We start from the raw sequence: 15,131 nt of genomic DNA on the forward strand, positions 1-15,131 counted from the left end.
ATGTCAGACTTTTATCTTTTGCTTATTAAGTCATGCTCTGAGCTGCATGCTGTCACATGCAAATCATCTGTCTTGCCATTGCCGCCTCTTGGAACTGAAAATTAAAGAATTCCAACCTGAAGATGCCTAGAGGAAAAATTGGAGTCCCTGCCATGAGTAACTTTGCTTATGAAAGCTAAAGTGAATATTTGAAAGCCAATAGTTGGGACAAAAAAAGAAAAAACAGCCAACAAAATAGATATCTTGATAATGAGTCCCATGCTTTTATCTTCTACTAAGGTCAAGATGCAAAGTTAGCAAACCACACCCAGCTATACCTTTCCTTCTCATCTAATCTAGGAGGAGCAATACCCCAGATGTCTCATTTTCTGTCAGAAACCTCCGGAATGAAGTCTAACTGGCTCAAACTCAACCCTAATAAGGTAACGTTAATAGGTGAAGACATTGAGGCAGGGTATGATAGCTCCACAATGCTAGAAACTGAAGCAACAATTCCATTTGGTTAAGATAGTCACTATAGTAGTAACTTCTTCATTCTTCTTTTTGGATTCATCAAAATGGCTATTATGAGCATCGTTTTACTTCTTTGGTTTGTCAGAAGACAAAATTTTTTCCAAGACTCCTGTCTCTCAACACTGTGATACACGGTTATGAATTTCAAGCTGGATTCCATTAGTAAATGGCGGAAAGTATTTCTGATGAAGAGATAACCTGCATTTATTTAAACACTGGTGGCATACCTTTATGATTAAATTGAACTGTGAACTAAGGAGCATATCATCTCAATGAGCTACTCCCTCTGTTGACAGCCAGAGTGATGAAGGGCTTAGATTGCTGATTTCTACACTTCTGTGTAGAAAAATTACACAAAACTTAGGTCTGAAAGAAAAACTTTCCTGTTTCAATTTTAATATATTTTTAAAAGTATTGAACCAGCTTCTTAAAATTGCGTTACTGAATTTACAGATGGAACCAAAAGGTAACTTTCTTTTGTCTTAATGTTTTTTCAAAGAATAGTTCCTAACCATTTATGTGAATCTAGAATTAATACAAGAAATCCTTTTTTCAATTTATGATACAAGACTTTAAATTTTATCTTCATTCTACTGGAATATTTTGCATTTAGGATGAGGCATAAGGCTTTTGAAATTTTTGGACCACTCTTGGAACAACACATGAAACCTTGGAAAGGTTTCATCAAAGAAGGAGCGCTCGCTAGAAGAAAGAAATTCCTCCTGTTAACTGCTCATTTGAATTCCTAAAATTTTTTCTAAAACTATGTACACAGATGTTTTGGTAATAAAACATTAGAGAAAACAAAAAAATTAAGACTGTCACTTTATTCTAAGGGCATGCTAGATATGGTATGTCAAAGTAATGAGCTGGTTTTTAGTTTCTTTGGTTTCTTTTATTGTGAAATGAATAGTACAGTAATATTTGAGTGTCTGCTAAGCCGTGTTAAAGTCAGTTTATCAGTTTTTCTTCTTTTTAAAATGTGTTTTTCAAAATAATTGATTCATAGCATTCTTTTTGTTAGATATGATAATAATTAGAGTACAAGGTTACTACACTATTAATATTCCAGTATAGTGATTTGGAGTTAGCATGTTTAAAAAACGTTAATACTGTTTTCGTTGTTCAGTTATATTTAGTTAGATCTTATGTAATTCTTTTAGTAGAATATAGCTTTTATTCACTGGAAATAACTTGCTAGTAATAAAACTCATGGCATCTACTTAGTACTATCGAAAATAGCAAGTACAATTTATATAAGGTGAAATTTATCTTGAAATCCGATTTTTGCTCTTCCCTTTCTTTTGTTTCAACAATAATACTGTTACCCTTAGGTTATGTTGAACTAAGGAAAGTTCTGTTTTTAGTTTTGCTTATTAGGTGCTTTAGGAAATTGTACTATTTGATAATGTAGATTTTATTGAATTCTATGTATCAGATCAGAAAAACTTATTTTTAGCTATGTATAGCTTACTCAAGATGTAAACTTGCCTATATTATGTTTTTTTCATGCTTGTTTTAGACATAGAGATCTTTTAGCCTGTTGGTTTCCTTTTCTGAAACACCTTCACCTAATAGTTTTACATTATTGCTTAATAATGACATTCTAATGACTCATCTAATGGATTTGTTCACAAATGGTAAATAATTACACAACATCTTTATGTTTAAAATGAGCTATTTTCTCATAGGTGGTTATCATTTATTTGAATTTTATTCATTGAGCCAGTAAGTTGCATTTTGGGATGAAATTTGTGTCTTTGGTCCTTGAATATAAGTTGGCTGTTTTTCTTAAGGCAGAAAAATCTTTAAAACACTTTAAAATCTGTGAGTTAAAGACAAATTGTCCATTTTAATTTAACAAATTTCCTTTGGGTGAGTTTTATAGTCTGTACATATAGTAGGTACTGATATGTTAGCAAGGCAAATTTTTTTTAAAGTTATTGTAAAAAGGAATAAGAAGTAAGAATCTAAATCACCAAAATATTAGGAGTTTTGGAATACATAATATAAATAGACTCATGTATTTTGCTGCAGAAATTATGTGTTTCTTTTGGAGATGTATGAAATTGTTTTGTTAACTATTCTTTAATTTTTTTAGAGAATTATCCTTTCAAGAGCTAGAATAAAAACCTAAATGGACGGTGGTCTTCTTAAATGTTTTTGCATGTTTGTGGTTTATAGGTGAGGCAGTGGCAGTGTTCATTATACAGTTACATTCAGTTTTATGAGGTTGAGCTATCTAGCTGAATTGAAGCTTTACCCAACCAGAAGCCAATTGTTACAATTTGGTGGGAAAAGCTTTTCTGTCAAGAATATTGGGGTAGGAGAATAGAAGGGGAAGGAGTCAGGTAAGGAACAAATCCCATGGATCATTTTTGTTTTATCACATTGTGATAGATTGTTTTCTTGGCATTACAGATGTCAAAGGTGATTTAAAAAATTTTCCTACAGATGGAATTAGGTCATTCGAGTAACCTTGTATTAATTTTAGTCTTAAACTGGTGCTGCACAGGGAAGAGTAGACCTGTTTAATTAGTGTGAACATGAAATATGGTTTCTCTTTTGGTATTTTATGCCCAAATATTGACATCTACTGTAATGAATTTTATACCACCAAGCTATTATATATAAACTACAGCTTCACAGAAGAAATTTACTGTTTTTATTAGAACAGGCAAATGATACTCTCCCACAGAAAAAAAGTAAGTACTTTTGGAATATATTTAATTATGTTTTTATGAAGTTCTGTGGTTTAGTTATTAAACTGGTATGTAATTAAATTTCTGTTAATCTTGTGCATCTAGTTCACTTAAAGCTTGTAGTGATGACCTCTCACAAAATGACACTGACATACATACACTGAATATCTGTGTTGTTTAGACTAGCTGATATCTGCATTATAGGTATCATGACACGTACCAAATTTTTGTAGCATTAACTGCTATTAATATTACTTTTCTACAGATTAACCTGGGGGAAGAAAAGTAGTCATTTAATACGCTTTTTGTTCTCAAACCCTATTCATCATTTCACCATTTTTTAGTCTTCTGTATATTTTCTGAAATACAATATAGTATTGATGAGCAGGTTTTGTGTATAATGTTATTTTCTAATTATGAAAATAATTGACTTTTGTAGAATTCACGTGTATTTCTTAGAATTCACCTCTATATATGTTAACAAAATTAAGTATTATAATTTTTCTCTTTGTATTAACTGCTTCTTTAAGATTCCAGAATTTTAAAATTTGTATTGTATTTGACTGGGGATGTGTCTGTTTCTGAAAATAATTACATCACAAAGCTTTAATATCATAAATCATAAACTTTGATACCTCTCCTGTTTAATACTGAGTTAATCTGTCAAAACAGATAACAAACTATGTGGGCCCATGTTCACTGAAGCATGCTTATTGATGAGTTGAGTCCTGAGTTCTGAGCTTTTTGTTTTTTCATTTCGTGTAACTTTATTGGAGGGTTTACTAAATCATAACCACTTGTAAAATTCTTGGCAAGTAAGTATTGCTCTATGGCCAGAGAGTGGTAGAAAACAGTGACTCTTAAAATTCTACCCTGGATAAATTCTGTGAAGGTAGAATTACAAATGGTTATTGACTTAGCTTGTGGCTCAGCTGGTAAAGAATCTACCTGCAATGTGGGAGACCTGGGCTCAATCCCTGGGTTGGGAAGATCCCCTGGAGAAGAGAAGGGTTATCCACTCCAGTATTCTGGCCTGGAAAATTCCATGGACTGTATAGTCCAACGGGGTCGCAAAGAGTTGGACAAGACTGAGTGACTTTCACTTATTGACTCCTGAAGTGTTCCACTAAACAGTTTGCTTGCCCTTGTAGCAGAAATGGTCTGTACATGTCCATAGAGTTTCATTTCACTTTCTGCTTTTCCTTTGACCACTGGATATAACACAACTTCATGTAACACGACTCGACCTCCTGCTTTTCAACTTTGGATTTTTGTAAGATTCCAAGTGGTGCACAGTGCCATTTTATGTTCCTTTTACAATAAAAATAGCATTTTTGTGACATGTGAACATTCCTCATCTTTTTGTGAGCATATGAAGTTTCCATACAGTAAACCCCATTAACTTAGATGTCCCTAGCTATGCAGTTTTGGCTTTTTGTTCTATATATAAAAAGAGAGAAAGAGATTGTGATTAATTCCATAAACTAGAGTTGAAAATATCTTTAAAAATAAGTTAAAAAATTATTTTCAACTCCACATAGAGTATGTTATATAATTTGTATTTATTAAAACTGATATGATAAAACCATGAATTTATAAAACCTCCATGTAAACGTGTACATATTTTCTTTAAAAAGTATTAATTTTGTTATCAAAATACTGGCATTTATTATATGCTAAGTTGCTTTGGTTGTGTCCGACTCTTTGCGGCTCTATGGACTATAGCCCGCCTGACTCCTCTGTCCATTGGATTCTCCAGCAAGAATACTGGAGTGGGTTACTATTCTACAAGGAACAAAAGTAGAACTTTTTACTAGTGTAAACTAGCCTGTCCTCCAGATTTTTGAAACAGTAGCATTTGTAATATAAGGGATCATCTGTGAGGGTATGAAAATCTCCTTATTTGCTTTGCTTGATGTAGTTTAACCATATTTCTCCTAGCAGTAATATTAGTTGCTATTTATTACAGAAACAAAACACAGAAACACCTCAAAGTTAGGTGTTTATCTTTGATTTGGAAATTGAGTGGCCCAAAACTCTGCTCCTGTCATTTCCTTCCCTTTCCTATTCTTTAAACTTTGAGGAATTAAAGTTATTAAATTATTATTAAGAGATATGAGTTTAATGACACTCAAAAGAGAGTTTGAAGGGAGTAAACCTTCGGATTAGGAACCAATGCCCTTACTTGGCCTCTGCTAATGGAGACAGAGGCAAAAGACTCTTCCCTTTCGCTCCCTAGCATTCAAGGTATGTAGCATATTCTGACCCAGAGGTTTAAATCCCAAGGACTTGTCTTGCACAGGGATGAAGGAAGACTTGTCTTGACTTTGGAAAAGGTGGATCCAGACCCCCACAGTCATGGATAATAGAGGTGTAAATCAGTGTGGGAAATCACACCACCTATACACACATATGCATCCTACAAAGGTACACATTTACGCATTGGTCACAGTGTTGCCTGGACGCAAGAGACACTAGTTCCTTCAGGAAACATAATCTGGGAGTTAGTGCATTTGCTGCTTTTGCTGGGCTGTTGTTGTCTTATAATACATAATTCTATTTTAATTTTGATATATTCAGACATTCAGCTTTCAAATCCATCTTTAGGAAGGTTCTTAAGTATTATGATAGTTCATTTATTTTGTGAATGATGGGGCTTTAGGTAAAATTATGTTTATGGGTATGTTTCCCCCAAATTGTTTTTTCCTTCATTCATACCATTTCATATATGGTATGCTATAGGGATAGGCTTCCAAAGTGGCTCAGTGGTAAAGAATCTGCCTGCCAATGCAGGAGACATGGGTTCGATCCCTGGGTTGGAAATATCCCCTAGAGAAGGGCATGGCAACCCACTCCAGTATTCTTGCTTGGAAGATCCTGTGAATAGAAGAGCCTGGTGAGATCCAGGGATTGCAAAAGAGTCAACGTGACTTAGCAACTGAGTATGCATGCATGATGTACTTAAGTACATTAAAAAGATATATTTTAAGGATAATGTTAGACTATTCTTCTGTTTCTTAGTTTCTTTGCACATGCTTATCTTATTTAGTAGTTATTAACATTGACTATTCCTAAAGTTTTTATTCTTTATCTTTTCAGAATCTTTAGAAGAACAAGATGTTCTAGATAATAGTACAGAACAGACAGATGACAAAATACCAGATACAGAGCAGACAAACCCAGTGATTGAACAAGCATCTGGCATAGAGGAACCAGAGGAGAAACAAGAAGAGACCGAGAATGAAGAAACCTCAATGAATGAAGACAAGTCAACAGTTCCCAGAGCTAATGCTGTTCCTAATCCTGAACTAAGTGGAGAATCTTTGACAATGTAGTAAATGCTTTCATGTGCCTTCAACTGGATATTTGTAGTCTTGCTGATGTCAGTTATTGCTTTTGTAGGTGGTGCTTTCTTTTTTTCCACCCCCCCAAAGACATGCTTGGTATCGTTTGAATTTCAGATTGCCTAGCTATTTCAATATGTCAGACTTACGTCTACTGGCTATTAAAATTAAAAGCAAATGGTGTCAGTAAAGTAAAATCCTTTTGAATGTACAGAAACCCACACTGTTTAGACAACGTTTAGGTATTTTTTTCTGTTCTAAAAGTAAACAAATATAATAGAAGTTTTGTTTTCTTCTTGTGACCTGTAAATACATTTGGCATAGGAAGAACTTTGGTTAGGAATAAGTTCTAATGGCATTTGTTTTAAGGAATGAAACTCAGTTAAGATTTTTAATACTTCATTATTAAAATGGATAGAATTTTAACTCTTGTGATATTTGCCAGGGGGTAAAATATCTCTTTAGGCATTTACATTAAGAGGTGTGAAAGTTATCACAGTAATAATATAGGCATTTGTGTGAATTCTCAGTAAGAATGCAGTCGAACAGTCAAGTGCAGTGTTACTTTTGATGTCTCTTGTTTTGCAGCTGGGCCAGAGGTACCTGATGCATATAATTAGCTTATGTTTACATATTAACATGTAGGAAATACCTCTGCACTTGACTGTACTTGAATTTTGAACATTATTTATATTTGTAAAATAATGCTATTATAAGTGAATTTTGTGCTCGTGTGTGTATTTTGTTAAGGAAAATAAAGATGATCTGGCAGCAATTTCTTTTTGTTAAATATCTAGACTTCTTCAGACAATAGCTTGGTAGATGACTTAGCTACCTGAAAAGTCTTAGTAGGAAGAGCTCACAATTCAGTAAATCTATAAATTATGCTGAGAAAAAATTATGATCTTTTTATTCAAATTTGTTACCTTTCAAGTTCAGAGAATTAGTGACATTTAGAGGTTCTAATCAGAGGTTAGATTTTTCTGATTCAGGAAAACCTTAGGCCATTTGTAGTTTTTAATTTTGAGAGACATAGTTTTGTGAGAATAGGCAGTTAATTACTAGTAGTTCATTGGATTTAATATGTGTATTAAGGACTAACTGGCAGTTTTTTTGACCCAGAATAGTAATTCTTGTTATCTTTTCTATTTTCTTTTTATCTATTACTAAGAAAAAACTATCAAGTTATGCCAAAGGAAGGAATATACAGGAATGGTGTATATAGCAAGTATTTCTAAGTTATATATGGTTTGTTAAAAATTAAATAAAATACCATTTATTATCATTTAAAAATTCATCTTTATGATTTAATACCTTATATCTGATAGGTTTTTTAAAGGAACCCAAATCTGTTAATAGTCTGAGAGTTTTCAAGATGATAGGATTGGGCTTGAATTCTAGCTCTGCAGTCTTGGGCAAGTCACCTGACCTCACTGAGGTCATGGTTTTTCATCTTTAAAATTGGAAGAATACCTACTTTTTGGAGTATGAGGACAATAAAAAGTAATTTATGTAGTGGGCCTAGCTGACTGTCTGATAGTAGATATTAAGTGGTAGCATTTTACACTCTTGATATCTTTGTGAAATGTGGAAGAGCTCTGAATTCTCCTTGCAGATAAGGAAATGAAAAAACAATATGAAATATAATTTGGCTGGTCAGAATCAAGCCAAAGTTTTCTGCATAGGTTTTCTTTATCTTATACATGTATATAAATGCATAGATTAAGGCAATAGGAACCTGAAACTGTGGCATATAATAATACTACAGAATATAGTCTCCTTTTTCCCTTTTTTGATGAAGCCCATCAGTTTTTTTGGTGTGTGTATTATTGGCCCATAACACTTTAGTAACACTTTGTTGAGTCTTCTTGTTATAAAACATTCAAATTCTGAAAAATGAGTAATCTCAGAGAAATATAATTTAGTGATAGAATTAAGTAGATATCAGAAGTATCTATGGAAGAAGGTTAAAATAGGTGAATTAATGTAACAGGTAACATGCTGTAATCATGTGGTACCTATTAAAATAGAAAAGTTTCTTCTGATATTATAATAAACAGTTAATGGTTGAAGAGTGGTATAATGTCCTATTTCTGATTATTAAGACTAGTATAAATGAGGAAAAGCAAACTAATCAGTGCTGTGAGCTAGAGTAACCTTCACTTCCCTGCTTACTAATGCCCAACAGGTCATCATGTAAACTTCTCACTATGCCCTTAGCATAATCTACAAACATGTCTGGCTTTTCTCTCCGTCTCTCTTCCACCATTATGCTGAAGCCTTAGGGTGTCTTTCAATTCTCTGACTAAGCTAAACCCTTTCCCACCTTAGGTCTCAGTTTAAATGTTCTTTCCTCAGAGAGATGCCCTCCCAAGCTCCGTATCTAAAGCTGGTCTCTGCCTTTTACTCAATCCTGTCACTTTATCTGTTATTATAATCTATGAGTATTTTATCTGTTTATTAGTTTACTGTATTTCTTCAAGACTTAAGAGTCTTTGTGTGCAAGGTTCTGTCTTATTTATCTTTGTATCTCCAGAGCCTGGTACAGTGTTTGACACATTTATTATTTATTACGTGAATGGATAACTTTGTTGCTAAATTCAGCAAAAACTCAGTTCTTACCTGATTCCATTGACACTCTTGGGTGCTCCCTTTAGTTTGAAATACTTTTTTTCTTTTGGCTTTTGAGTTCTCACACTATCGTTCTCTTATTCCTCTGCTTCTTTTCTCTCAGTGTCCTTTGCAGGTTTCTCTTCCTCTGCCCATCATTTACATGTTGGTGTTTCACCTTTCTACCTTGTCAGCATTTCTTCACTCTGTGTATTCTCTCTCTAAAGGCTCTCATCAACCCCCATGGACTTAATTACCATCTGTCTCTCTTATTCTCAGATCTTCAGCCTTGATCTCTTTCCTTCACTTTAGAGTGATAGATATACCTGCCTACTGGAATGAATGTCTCTCCCAATCAATTTATTAAAAAGTGAACACTATTTTCTCCTTCAAAACCTTCAAAAAGTTTCTATGTTTCAGTTTAGTTTCTGTGCTTCTCATCTTATCAATAGTGCTACTGTGCAAGCTAGAAACTAGAGTTTGTCCACTCATTCCTTTCCCCTTTTTCCTGTACCTTAACTGTCATTTTCTGTTTCCTAAGCATCTTCCTGTTATATTCTCATTTCTCCATCCCATTAACCTTACATTAATGATAGTAAACATTTGCATTCTTACTATGTACCAAGCAACATGCTAACTGTTGTGTAAGTATTATTTGTTCCTTGGCAACAACCCTGTGAGGATTTTTTTCTCTGGGTTATAGATAGGAAAACATGTATAGAGAGTAAGCAACTGGATAAGTGAAAAATCTGAGACTTGAATGCTGGCAAATAACTTCAGGTGGCTCAGACCATAAAGAATCAGGCTGCAATGCAAGAAACCCAGGTTCAATCCTTGGGTCAGGAAAATTCCCTGGAGAAGAGAATGGGTACCCACTCCAGTATTCTTGTCTGGAGAATCCCATGGATGGAGCAGCCTGCTGGGCTACAGTCCATGGGGTCGCAAAGAGTCAGACACAACTGAGCAATTAACACATACACACACATATGACTTTAGAAGTCTTCTTATTACTGTTGTACTGCCTTCTAATTCAGGCCTCCTTCATCTCAAAACTGTTTCTTAACTGGTTTCCTTGTCTCCAGTCTTGTCCATGGCTATCTATTCTGTCTACTTCAGCCTGAAAGAGTTTTCATAACTGGAAAACAAATCGTGTCATACCATTGCTTAAACCCTTTAATTATTCCTCACTGTTCTTAGAATGAGGTCCAAAGTTACCCATACGGCTTACAAAGCCTGTGTAACTTTGCTCCTAGTTTCTTCTGGCGTTTCTTACTACAACTGCTGCCACTGTTTCTCTGCCCCTGTACCCCCACACTTTCAGTACAGCTATACTGTTTTCTCTGTTTGCACATGCAGTGTTCTTTCCTAATCCCCCGGTCTCCTGGTACTCTTCCTCTGCCTGGGATATTTTCCCACTTGCACAGACAGGAGGACACTCAGTTGTTGGATTCAAGTGAAATAGTTTCAGTCAGAATCCAAGTTTAGAAATCTTGCTAATTATTAAGCTATGCTCTTTATTTTTGTACTTGGTCTTTCTCACTACCAGGCAAGAATACAGGAGTGGGTAGCCATTCCCTTCTCCAGGGTATCTTCCCAAACCAGGGATCAAATCTGGGTCTCCAGCATTGCAGGCATATTCTTTATTGTCTGAGCCACTAGGGAAGCCCAGTGCATTGGACACACAATCACTATTGTTTGCTGAACATAACTGAATCTGAAGAGCTATCTTTTCATGTAGTGAGGGGAGAGGTTCTAATTATATAATGATTTTCATTAAACATTGTATGCTGGGTGCTAGAAATACTAAATGTCTTATATGAAGTCATGGGGAGAGTTAGCGCCTAAGCAAGTCAGAACTCGAATCTCAGCTCTTAATGTAGGATGCTTTATATTAAACCACTGTTTTTATACTGCCAATCATTATTGGTGTTAGAGTTTATGTATTTAAAATATGTAACATGTTAATTCTATTTCCAGCTGACAGTAACTACTTAACTATCTTAAAACTTCTTTTCTTATTTTTTCCTTTATTTTACCTTATAGTATTTATTACTCTACAATAATGCCTGTTGGACTGCACTCAAATCAGTTAGTGGAAGGGTCAAAGAATGAGGATAATTTGTGGAATTATAGCAATTTTGAGACAATTATGGATACAGATCTGCTTTAGAAAATTGAAAGAAAATAATGTGGTGTCATTATCTAGTATAACATCAATTCATTGTAAGAATTATAGAAGAGATTTACATATAGTTTATGAACTCTTAGAGCTATTAAAATAATAAAAGTATTTACATGAAGACAGACTAAGACAGAGATGATTGTGAATTGATGATCTGCCAAATCTTACAGTTTGTAATTTGACTTGTTTTAGAATTATTAAAGACCTAAATATATTGACTCTACCAAATTAGTATATTGTCACCCTGGTTATTTAACTTATATGCAGAGTATATCATGTGAAACGCTGGGCTAGATGAACCACAGGCTGGAATCAAGATTGCTGGGAGAAATACCAATAACCTCAAATATGCAGATGACACCAGCCTCATGGCAGAAAATGAAGAGGAACTAAAGAGCCTCTTGATGAAAGTGAAAGAGGAGAGTGAAAAAGCTGGCTTCAAACTCAACATTCAAAAAAGAGATCATGGCATCTGATGATGTCACTTCATGGCAAATAGAGGGGAAAAAATGGAAACTGACAGACTTCATTTTCTTGGGCTCCAAAATCACTGCAGATGGCGACTGCAGCCATGAAATTAAAAGATGCTTGCTCCTTGGAAGAATGGCCAACCTAGACAGCATATTAAAAAGCAGAGACATTACTTTGCCAACAAAGGTCCATCTGGTCAAAGCTCTGGTTTTTCCAGTAGTCATGTATGGATGGGAGAGTTGCACTATAAAGAAGGAAGGCTGAGTGCCAGAGTTGATTTTTTTTTGAACTGTGGTGTTGGAGAAGACTCATGAGAGTCAGTTGGATTGCAAGGAGATCAAACCAGTAAATTCCAAAGGAAATCGTTCCTGAATATTCATTGGAAGGACTGATGGTGAAGCTGAAACTCCAATACTTTGGCCACCTGATGCAAAGAGCCGCCTCATTGGAAAAGATCCTGATGCTGAGAAAGATTGAAGGCAGGAAGAGAAGGCGATGACAGAGGATGAGATAATTGGATGGCATCACCGACTCGATGGACATGAGTTTGAGCACACTCTGGGAGATAGTGAAAGACAGGGAAGCCTGGTGTGCTGCAGTCCATGGGGTTGCTTAGAGTCAGACACAACAGAGCGACTGAACACCACCACCAAATTAGTAAAGCAATAAAACAAAGAGTTTTTGTTGTGAACTGCAAACAATAAACTAGTGTCTTAGTTTTAAATAGTTCATTGCTAGAGCTTCAGTTTCTGTCTCATTGAAACCCAGTTGAGATAATCACACAGTAACATGGTCAGAGATAAAGAGGAACAGCTGCTAGAAAAAAGACAGGAACCCTAGTCAGTCCTCCTCATGGTCACTTGGTCAGTTGACTTTATTATGCACACACAGAAAAACAGAAGCAAATGAGTCTGGTTAACAAGTGTGCTGGTGACCTTCTTTAAAGTGATTTATATCCACAGATTCAGGCTCTGAGTTTAGACTGATAAACATATAAATATAGAAAAGTACATTTATTAGAATATAACCATAAGAATACAAATAAAGTGAAGAATTAAAATTATTAATGAGTACAGAATTTTTATCAATCCATAAACTATTTGTATCAGCCTAATTTCTTTCCTCCTTGGAAACTAATCTACATTTTCTACTTTAATACTATTTTAAAATGCCTTTAAAAATTATTTATTAGATAGTAGGTGTCCCCCCAGTTACCTTTATCAGTTTACCTTTGTATGAAACTTATATTGCATTCGATTTCCTATTCTTTTTCCTCCAAAGCTCCTGTTATATGTAGTTTAATTTATACTACTCATGGGTTTTAGGAAAAGAAAATACTATCCACTTTCATACCTCTATGTTACTTGATGTTTTTTAAAACCTAGATTTTCTGTTTTATGCATTTTTCTCTTTTTTAAAAAAATATTTGTGCCTTCCTTTTTTTTTTTTTTGGCAGCAAAATTGATAGAATCTGGAAGCACTCTGAAAAGATTAAAAAAAGTTCTCAAAATCTCCCTCATAAATTAGTTTAAGTTCTCATTCCAGGATTATATGAGAACAGGCCAAATTTTCAACTGCCAAAGACGTTTACCAGATCCCTGGCACTTGATTTAGGAAAACTGGGAAAAATTTATTTTTGTGAAAATAAGTATTTCTATCTTAAGTCTGGTTTTGAAGGATGAAGAAAGTGGGGAATTAAATGAACATTTTTTTTTGAATACCTGTTCTTAGGCCCTGTGCCCTGGATACTTTCATATACATTCTCATATAGTCTCACACAGCCATGTGAGGGGCTGGAATCCTGTCAAGCAGGGATTAAATGAATTCCCCAAGATTACTTAATTTATGGATAGTAAATGGAATTGAAACCTAGGATCTCTAATCTCTGTCCTTTTCACTACCTATGAGTTTTCTCCTCCTCTGTTGGCTGAAAGAAATAGACTCAGGCTCTTGGGTTTCTCATTTTTGTGATAACTCAATTGTTACTTCTTCAGGGCAGTCTTCTCTTAACCTGACACTTGTCAGACTTTCCACTCTGACGTACCCTCCTCTTGAAATTCTTTCATAATTCTTTCATAATATTATCTTTTGCACCAGACTATGAACTCGAAGTCAAGGCCATATCTGGTTTTGCTTATTACATTCCCAGTGCCTGGTGTATAGAAGAGACAATAAATTATCTGTTGAGTAGTAGTATGCATGAACCTACACTTATGCACAATGGGAAATACTGCTATAGTCTTTAGTGCAGATTTTATAGTGTGAAGGATTTTGCAAATCTCAAATTATTTGAATTATTGAGAAGGGAAAGGGCCAGAAAGGTTGTTCCTCACAACTTAGGAAAATTTCAACTGATGCTTTTGTCTTTTTTTTTTTTTTCTTTTTTTAAAGTCCATTGTCCACATTGCTGTTGGAGTGTTCTAAAACACAAATTTCAAAAATTATTGTCAGGCTCACTTGTGTCTGGCTACCTCCTTGGGTGGCTTGTAAGCATGCCCTTCTTTTCTTGCCTTGTCTCCTACTGTTCTCCCTTGCCTTCTGACTACACTTCTGAGAGATGCCTTGCACTGATCTTCCATGATGCTACTCTTGTCAACTCTCATTTCCTGAAGAGCTAACTCTGTAATCCAAGTGACTTCCTCAACCTCCCTAAGCAGTTACTTGCTTTTTGTTCCTATTGTTCTTTATACACCATGTAGAACTTGTAATCTCCTGACCCATGTTTATTGTCTGCCTCCCTTGTTTGATTGTTAACAGAAAAAAGGCAATGTTGCTCAGTCTTGTATTTCTCACTTTTGCATTCCTCCAACAGAACAGCACAGATTAAAACAAAACTGAAAGCTGGCATGGTGTCAGTTACCTGTCCGTTTAGAGAATGGATTCCTGTGATAGACCTGAGTTGATCAGCACTAGTGGTTGGTATGCTACTTCTATCTGTAACTCCTACAAATACAGGAATTGGGGATAGAAAGTGAGAAGGACTAGCTCAAGATATGAGAAAATGGGAACTGTATGAGCACCTTGAGGGTGGGGAGGATTCATTTGTTTTGAATTCTTAATGTCTGAGATAGATGCTTAATAACTGTGAATGAACCAAGCTGAAGATGGCCTAAGAGCTGGTGTGCTGAGGGGCACCACAGAGTCAGAGCTCTTCCGTGATTCACGTGAGTCTGTTATTTGGGTATGATTTCTAAATTGTATCTGTAATTTGGGTTGTTTAGAAAATTTCCATTCTTGAAGATCCCTATTCTCCCCACCCTCGATCCCATATTTTAATTACCTATGGAACGGTGTTTTTAAAAAATCTCA

At 35.1% G+C, this 15,131-nt stretch overlaps 1 protein-coding gene across 4 annotated transcripts in view; it reads left to right on the forward strand.

The window, feature by feature from the left end:
* The window catches only part of LNPK (lunapark, ER junction formation factor), a 92,413-nt gene extending 83,782 nt beyond the window's left edge, over positions 1-8,631 (forward strand). For 2 of the 4 annotated variants that reach the window (XM_006066095.4, XM_006066096.4), the window contains one exon: positions 6,315-8,631. In XM_006066095.4, coding sequence (XP_006066157.2) covers positions 6,315-6,550 — 236 coding nt within the window. In that variant the 3' untranslated portion in view covers positions 6,551-8,631. Of the gene's footprint in view, positions 1-339; positions 423-1,126 lie in introns of all 4 variants that reach the window. The other 2 variants (XM_006066098.3, XM_006066097.4) reach the window with 2 other exon arrangements.
* The last annotated feature ends 6,500 nt before the right edge of the window (positions 8,632-15,131 follow it).

The sequence above is a fragment of the Bubalus bubalis genome, chromosome 2, assembly GCF_019923935.1.
Source record: "Bubalus bubalis isolate 160015118507 breed Murrah chromosome 2, NDDB_SH_1, whole genome shotgun sequence".
NCBI lineage: Eukaryota > Metazoa > Chordata > Mammalia > Artiodactyla > Bovidae > Bubalus > Bubalus bubalis.